The sequence below is a fragment of the Vigna unguiculata genome, chromosome 5 (genome assembly GCF_004118075.2).
Source record: "Vigna unguiculata cultivar IT97K-499-35 chromosome 5, ASM411807v1, whole genome shotgun sequence".
NCBI lineage: Eukaryota > Viridiplantae > Streptophyta > Magnoliopsida > Fabales > Fabaceae > Vigna > Vigna unguiculata.
Genome location: NC_040283.1, coordinates 30,408,896 through 30,417,833, shown reverse-complemented (window position 1 = coordinate 30,417,833; position 8,938 = coordinate 30,408,896). Strand labels below are relative to the sequence as shown.

Below are 8,938 nucleotides of genomic sequence, written 5' to 3'. Positions count from 1 at the left end.
AGTTTAAAAAAAATCCGCAGATATTTCTTAAATGGATACCCGAGAGATAAATGAATATCCTAGAGATAAATGGGTTAATATCAGGTAATTTTTTTTTGGGTCAAATTTTAGATAGACATTATCCGTATCCGACCCGATCCATTACTATCCATACAGACTAATTATATATATTAGTTAAATATGATTTTATTAAGTAATTATCATTAAGTCAATATTTTAATACATTGTTAATTGCTATTGTATGATAAATGTAAAATCCATTGAATACATAAACCAAGTGATTACCTTCATGCCAAAATGAAATTTTATAGCCTTCAAAACTTTCTCATGTTGAGTAACGTATAGTTATGGAAATATTAATTTTTTATTCTTACTTGAAGAAACTATTAAAGAAATGGGCATATTAATTGTCTTAAAATGTGTAAAAGAATTATAATATGTACCATACCTAGCCGGCTTAGCCTGATTATAGCCATAAAACCCGTCTACATAGCTCCCAAAGACGCATGTAATCACGATGTATGAACGAGTAACAGTACCTGACCTAAGCCGTTAAAGGGTAACCAACCTAAGTCGCTAACTTAGGATAATTAAGCCAGAACTTGACAAATTCAGAGCACTACCAGCAAGGCCTCTAAGGGCCCACGATAATCGAACTAAGGGGCCTGGCCTAAGACCTAGGCTCACCTACGACCCAAACAGGGGCCTAGCCCATGACGTGGCTAAGCATAATTAATAATCTATAAATATGTATGGACCCTAACAATTAAAGGTATGCATTCATTACTCCCTTAATTACGAGATTTGACTTTCTGAGAGCTTTTGCTGACTTGAGCGTTAGAGTCTCTTCCGCAGGTAACCCCTCTTGGGTCCAAACCGGTCCGAACCAAGATAACCACAAATGACATGTACCAGCTGGGAGGAAGCCTACTGAGGAGATTACGGACTGGGATAAGGTAACACTTGTGTATGACATATCTTATTTGTTCTCCGCAGGAACAATTGGCGCCCACTATGGGGCACGAGATAACACTTTACGGACCAACCCGCATTCTCTCGAAGATGGTTTCTACCCGCAGCAGAGCAGGAGTTAATAAGCAAGTTGAAGCAGGTTTTGCAGCGTCTTCTAATATCACCCCGGACTTGGCCGCTATCCTAGACGGTCAAGCCAAGATGCAACAGGAACTGGCTGATTTGAAGAAACTCAGTGTTGATGAGATGGAGGCACTACGACAGGAGAACTCACGGCTAAGGCGAAAGATTGAGGCCGATCTCACTCAAAAGGGAAAGGCTAAGGAAACATCCGATGCCGCAGGGTCCCCATCCTTCCAGCATACCGAAGAAGAAACGAGTACAATCCTACCCCGCACACCTTCACCACCACTCAGCAAACTCCCATCCTCTCAACCCATCATACAAACTTCCATCCCACTCTTCCAGGAAACACTGCGACTCCTACCTCCTCCGCCACCCTTCTTACCACCCACATCCCACCTTACAACATACCTTCCACCCTCCCTACCACCCATATCCCCCCTCACAACTTTACTTCCACTTTTCCCACCCTCGTTCACCATCCCATCCTCCCTCACCCACTCCCATCCACACAACCCAGACGTCGTCATCCTTTTACGGACTTCATCGCCAACACCTCCCTCCCTACCCAGTGGGAACCTTTCACCCTAAAGCGCTATACAGGTGAAATCGACCCGGACGAGCACCTCAAGGTCTATATCAGTCACGTCGACCTCTACATTTCTCATGATGTCATTTTCTGCAAGGCCTTCCTTACCACCCTTAAAGGCCCTGTCCTTGAATGGTTTACCACCCTTCCGCCATACTCCATTGACTGCTTCGACACCCTCTCCCACATGTTTACCACTCACTTCGCCGGTAGTCGCCCACATTAAACTACAACCATCTCCCTTCTTGGCGTCAGACAAGAACAACATGAGACGCTCTGGGCTTTCATTGACCGTTTCAGTAAGGCTGCCTTTCGCACACCACACCCCAATCAGGAAATGACACTTCAACGCATGACACTCACTCTCAAACCCGGCACCTTCGCCAACAACGTCTACCTCCACTCACCCGCCTCCATGCATGAGTTGAAACTTCACGCCGTTGACTATGTCCGCATGGAGAAGATGCAAACTCTCCATACAAAATTCTGCAATGACTATACATCCTCTGCAGCAACCCCCCTTACACAACCTTTTCGGCCTGACCCGAGACCCCGAGAACCCCGCTTCACCAGATATGCACCCTTAAACGTTCATCGATCCCGTCTCCTTGACGAAGCCCTACAGGCCGACCTCATCCCACCACCACGCAAGACGACCACTCCGCCCAACGCGGACATGACTAAGTATTCACGCTATCACCGAAACGATGGCCACACCACAAAGGAATGCAAAGAACTCCAAGACAAGATTGAAGAATTGGTTCGTGCTGGCGACTTTCGTCGCTTCATTCGCCGAGATGACCACCCTCCAAGATCCGATCACCCTCCACGTTCTTACCACCGACGCCCTCCCCGCGATTCTCGCCATGACAAACGTCTAAGTCAGCCCACTAACCGCGACCCCCAACCTGCTCGCACTGATATCACCCCGACCAACCCCCACTACGCGGCACCATTAACACCATGTCTAGTGGCTTTGGTAGTGGTGGATCCACCTCATCCGCCAGAAAGAAACACCTCTGCCATATACAATCCATCAACCATATCACCCACTCCCACCACAGACGTCACATGCCCCTCATAACCTTCACAGACGACGACTTCCATGGCCTTGATAACCAGCAGGATGACCCCATGGTCATCATGGTTGAGTTGGAAAACTATGCCGTCAAGAAAGTCCTCATTGACCAAGGCAGTTCCGTTGACATCCTCTATTGGGCAACGTATCAGAAACTCCAGCTCCCTACCACCGCCATGGTTCCATGCGATGAACCCATATATGGATTCTCAGGGGAAAATGTCTCCACCCGTGGCTACATCGACCTCTACACCGTTTTCCGTGATGGCGCTCAAACCAAGACAATCCCTATCCGATTCCTTGTCGTTGACGCGGCCACATCCTATAATGTCTTCCTCAGCTGACCATCCCTCAACACTCTTGGCGTAGTCGTATCCACACCTCATCTGGCCATGAATTTCCATCTCCATTCGGCGACATCCTTACCATCCACGGCGACCAGCGGCTCGCACGCGAATGCTACATGGCCAGCTACGCCCATAACTTCCCATCATTCAAACCAATCATATTGAACGACCACCCGGCTCTGACAGAGCCTTATTTGGATACGATTTGGACCCCAGAGTAGGCCGGGATGCCCGCCTCGAGCCGATCGAAGAAACTACACCACTAGAACTCCCTAATGGACGCGCCATCAAACTCGGCACTGGCTTATAACCCGAACAACGCGACATCCTTACACCCACCCTCATCAGTAACACAGACCTCTTTGCCTGGTCAGCTGCTGACTTACCCAACGTTGACCCTCAAGTCGCATCTCACAAACTCTCCATTTAAAAGGAGGCCAGATATGTCTCCTAGAAAAAATGTAAACTTGGTGAAGAACGCCGATTAGCGGACAAGGCTGAAGCCGACAAGTTACTCAATGCAGGATTTATCGAAGAGGCCCACTACAACACCTAGATCTCCAATGTAGTTTTGGTCAAGAAAGCTAATGGCAAGTGGCGCATGTGCATCGATTACACGGATCTCAATAAAGTCTGCCCTAGGGACGCCTACCCCTTACCCAACATTGACCAGCTAGTTGACGGTGCAGCCGGTAACAAAGTTCTTAGTTTTCTTGATGCATACTCTGGTTACAACCAGATTCCCATGGCCACATCCGACATAAACAAAATCGCCTTCATTACAGACGATGCCAACTACTTCTACAAAGTCATGCCATTCGGCCTAAAAATTGTGGGAGCAACGTATCAGCGGCTAATGGATCAGCCACATAATGGGTAGATGTGTCGAGGTATACGTCGACGATATGGTCGTCAAATCCCCGAGTCATCAACAGCCCGCTCAAGACTTGTCCACTGTCTTCTTTGCATTACGACAATACAACCTCCACCTCAACCCTGAAAAGTGCATCTTTAGCGTCGATCGTGGTAAATTCCTCTGTTTCATGCTTACACAACGCGACATAGAGGCTAGCCCGAGAAATGCAATGCCATCATTGAGATGCGAAGCCCCAGCAGTGTCAAAGAAGTGCAACGCCTCATTGGCTGACTAACCGCCATCTCTCGCTTCCTCCCCAAATTGGCCGAACAAACCCAACCCATCATTCAACTACTAAAGAAATCAGCCAAGTTCTCATGGAATGATGAATGTGAACAAATTTTTCAAAAACTAAAAAACACCTTCACTTCACCACCTATCCTCCATAAGCCGGACACTCATCAACCCTTACTCGTTTACATCACCGCTATGGATCACACCGTAAGCGCCGCGCTGGTTCAGGAGGTCAATGACACTTAACACTCTGTATACTTCGTCAGCCGAACCTTGCAGGATACGAAAACCAGATACCAGATGGTGGAGAAATTAGCCCTATCCCTAGTACACGCAGCGCGACGCCTACGCCCCTATTTTCAAAACCACAACATTATCGTCAAAACCGACTACCCCATCCAGAAGATACTGCAAAAACCAAACCTTGCGGGTCGCATGTCGTCTTGGGCCGTCGAATTATCCGAGTTTAACATCCGTTATGAACCCCACGGCCCCATCAAAGCTCAATGCCTCCTAGAATTTTTCAATGATCTCTAACGAACCCCTGAAGAGGACCAGTGGACACTTTACGTTGATGGTTCTTCAAACCCAAAAAGGGCAGGTGCCGACATCATCTTAGAAGGTCCCAACGACATCCTCATCGAAAAATCCCTCCACTTCGCCTTCAGAACATCCAACAACCAAGTCGAATACGAAGCCATCCTCGTCGACCTATCCCTCGCCCGTGAAGTCGGTGTCAAATCGCTCACATGCAAAACCGATTCCAAACTTATAGTGGGCCATCTAAATGACGAATTCCAGATCTAAGACCCTACCCTCTTATAATACTACAACCTGGTCCGAAAAGTCATCCAATCTGCTTTTGAACAAATCTACATCCAACACATCCCTAGATCCAAAAACGTCAGAGCCGACATATTGTCCAAACTAGCCAGCACTAAGCTAAAAAGCCACCATCGATCACTCTTACAACAAACGCTATCTGCCCCTTCCATAACAAACACTTGTCATTCCCTAACCCAACACCAAGCCGACAATTGGACAACTCCCTACATCCAATACCTCCGAACCGATAACCCCCCACCTGACGTTGACAGGTGGCTAACTAAAGCCGCCAGATACACGATGATAGGCAATGACTTGTACAAGCAAGGATACGACCAACCACTTCTCAAATGTGTAACTACAGAGCAAGATGATGAAGGATTGACCCTAACCAAGGATGGAGGCACATGCTTAAGAAGACTAAGCATGTTTAGAAAGGAAGTTCACTAATCCTTCATCCCTTTCATTTGTGTTTGTTATTTTTGATTCCCTAAGTTGACTTAGTTGAATCAACTTTAGTTGACTTGTTGACCTTTGACTAGGTTTGACTTGTTGACTATAGTTGACTTGACTTAAGCCAACATGCTAATCTATGTTTATTTGCTTTGTAGGTTAATTAGGAGTAAGAAAGCAATGCTAGGTGGCGCATGGTGATTGGGGAGTATATATGATGTGGATGAGAGAGTAAAGCAAAGGCACAAAGCATAAAGAAAAAGGCATAAAGCAAGTGTACCTATGTACCTTTGGTCTCCTTTGATTTTAGCACACTTTGGCCACTTTTTGGTAACATATGAGACACATTATTTGTCTCCTTTTGTGCTAGAACGAAATTAGCCTTGCACACACCATAGTTATTAGCTCTTTTGTCTCTCCTTTTTGTAACCTTATTTGACCTAGTTTTTAGAAGCTAGGGTTAGGTTTTTGTAGAGACATCCTTAGGTATCTTCTATATAAGGGGTGCTCCTAGACATGTAAAAGAGTTGAACATTTTGAAGTAAAAACACTCTTTTGTCTCAAACCTTTGTGAGAGTTTCCTCCCTTGGGAGTGAATACTTTTAAGCCTTATGTTGCATAGCAAGTGGCGGCACACATCCACTCATCTTCAAGAAGGTTGCCATGGCTTCTAGCCTAACCTTGTAGTGGCGTGCTTCTCACATTTTTACCATTTCTTTCCTTTCCGTTTTATGTTTTCTTCTTCCTTTAATTGTTCTTGGTTTTCTATGGTTTATGTGCTTTCCATTTCCTTTTTGTTTGAATCAATCCATCATCTTCTTCTGTTGAGCTTTGTGAAAGGAACCTTCACATCTAGATAGCTTGCTATCTTATTGTCCAGTGGGGATTTCACTTAGCTTTCTTAATCAACTCACACCATATTCAATAATCTTAAAAAGGAACAAGATAATCCTTCATCACAAGCACAGTACAATACTAAAGAATTACATGAAGGCATATGCGGATATCATTTCGGCGCACACACCATGACTACCAGAATCCTTCGCACCGGTTACTTCTGGCCGACCATGGAGGCCGATTGCCACACTTTTGTCAAAAAATGCATACCCTGCCAGAAACATGGCAGCCTCATCCATCAAAAACAAGAACAACTCCATTGTATATTATCCCCGTGGCCCTTCGCAAAATGGGGAATGGACATTCTCGACCCTTTTTCCCTAGGAAAAGGCTAAGTAAAATTACTTATAGTAGCCATCGACTACTTCACCAAGTGGATAGAGGCCAAACTATTAGCCACCATTACCACCCAATAGGTCCAACAATTCGTCTGGAAGGATATTATATGCCGCTATGGCATCCCGCACACAATCATCATCGACAATGGCCGATAATTCATAGACAAAGAACTCGCTAAATTCTATACCAGCCTAGGCATCAAACATATAACCAGCTCTATTGACAACCCACAGACCAAGAGACAAGCTGATGTAGCAAACAAGGTTATACTAGTAGAACTGCGTAAACGGTTGGACAACGCCAAGGGTCGATGGCCAGAAGAATTAGTTGAAGTGCTATGGGCCTACAAGTGTACCTCTCAATCAGTAACAAACGAATCCTCGTTCAGCCTATTATATGACGCAAACATCGTGATACTAGTTGAAATTGGTGAACCATCTCTGCGCCGAGAACTGTACGACCCATTTCAAAATAACAAAAACATGAGCACCCACCTCGACCTCCTACCCGAGTTAAGAGAAAAAGCCCAGATACGCAACTTAGCTGCCAAACAGAGAGCGACCAGAAAATATAATGCGAACTTATGCCTAAGATCATTCGCGAAGGGAGACTTAGTTTGGAGAATGGCCAACAGTGCAAGAAAGAAGGATGACAAGTTCTTCGCCAATTAGGACGGCTCGTACCGAATACGTGAAGATGCTGGAGGAGGAGCATATAAGCTTGAACAATTATCAGGGGAAGAGATACCCAATACATGGAATGTGTCCTATCTCAAGTTTTATTTCAGTTAAAGACATGTATTGTACCGAATACATGTAACCCTGGGTGTACTCTTTTTCCTCACCTAGTCTTTTTTCCTTAAGGAGGGTTTTGGCCAGGGTGTTTTTAGTGAGGCACCCCAAATCTCATGAATAAAACAAAGGGTTCTTAACCTCACATCTACTCCTCGCATTTATCTTTACTTCGCTTTTAGTTCCCCACCCTTACCACAAGTAAGCGGCTTGGGTCGAACACCCTTAAGTTAATGTTAAAATTCGCTTTTAGTTCCCCACCCTTACCATAAGTAAGCGGTTCGGGTCGACTACTCCCATTACAATAACACATATCCATATAAATAGACATAAAACATAGCGTATAGCACGCATAACAACAATACCAAACAAGTGCGTTCCTATCATGTATGCTATCGTCAAACAACCATAACAAATATATCCACAAATATGCATCACATTCAAAAGCAATGAAAAATATTGTACGGGTTATTACGAACTTAGGTTTCATTAGAAATAGAAATCATAAAACTATATCCTAAGCCGCCTTGTCACCTTCACCCTCCACGGTCGCCCCTGCATTTGCGTCTTCATCCACCATGGCCTTCTCTACCTCCTCTTTAGGGCTGCTCTCGGCTTCATTGATGAGCTGGCTGTCCACTACATCTTTGTTCACATCAAACCTTGGATCTGCCACATCCACCTCCTTGTAGAAGAAGGCCACGTGCCTCACCCCTTTCTGAAACCCATTGATATGCTCTTGAATGATGCAGCTTTTCAAGTCCTCGAGCTCGACTTATACCCCTTCATGTTTTTCTTTCAACACATCATAGTCCGCCTCAAGGTCGGCTATCTTCCCTTTAAGCTTCTCCTCTGAGTCCAAGCAGTGAACCTTCCAGGTCCTCAACCTCTTTTTCTCCTCCTTCCACTCTTCCCTCTCCTTCTCCCATGCAGCCTTTTCTTCTGCAAACTTATCAACCTTCCCTTGCAGCTCCTCCAACTTCTCACGGTTCCCTTCCTTCAGCTCTCTTCGGTACAACGACCCAACTCGGCGACCCAATATTAGAGCCTTGCTACTAAACTCCACCATCGTCCTCACTAGGTGGTCTGGCTCCATCCTATCAATGGAGTTAATCAGCGTCTTTGTCATGTTAATCTCAATATCCTTCCTAACGGTCGTCTTCAGCAGCTCAATTAGACCGGCTTCCGACCCCTTCGCTCCACTAGACGACCCTTGCCCTGACAAGGCAACCCTCACCTTCTTAACATCTTTGCCTCTGCCGGGCCTGGCCGACAACTCGGCTTTCCTCTTGGTGCCATGTACATGCACCTCCACCAATGACGCTTTTGCCTTAACCGCCTTCTCCTTCCTTAGCGCTTGGAAAAGGGTCAAAT

The 8,938-nt window shown here is 45.6% G+C and overlaps 1 protein-coding gene across 1 annotated transcript; it reads left to right on the top strand.

Annotated features, from left to right (window-relative positions):
• The first annotated feature begins 2,360 nt into the window (after window positions 1-2,360).
• Window positions 2,361-3,106, top strand: LOC114184590. Its single transcript, XM_028071900.1, has 2 exons — window positions 2,361-2,663; window positions 2,810-3,106. Exons 1-2 carry the CDS (start codon window positions 2,361-2,363, stop codon window positions 3,104-3,106), a joined length of 600 nt encoding a protein of 199 aa, XP_027927701.1.
• The last annotated feature ends 5,832 nt before the right edge of the window (window positions 3,107-8,938 follow it).

Excerpts from the sequence above, each read along its gene's own strand:
- LOC114184590 (XM_028071900.1), top strand. The coding sequence starts at position 2,361 with ATGACTAAGTATTCACGCTATCACCGAAACGATGGCCACACCACAAAG. Across the intron at positions 2,664-2,809 it reads CACCATGTCTAGTGGCTTTG|GATGACCCCATGGTCATCAT; the intron begins GTAGTGGTGGAT and ends GATAACCAGCAG.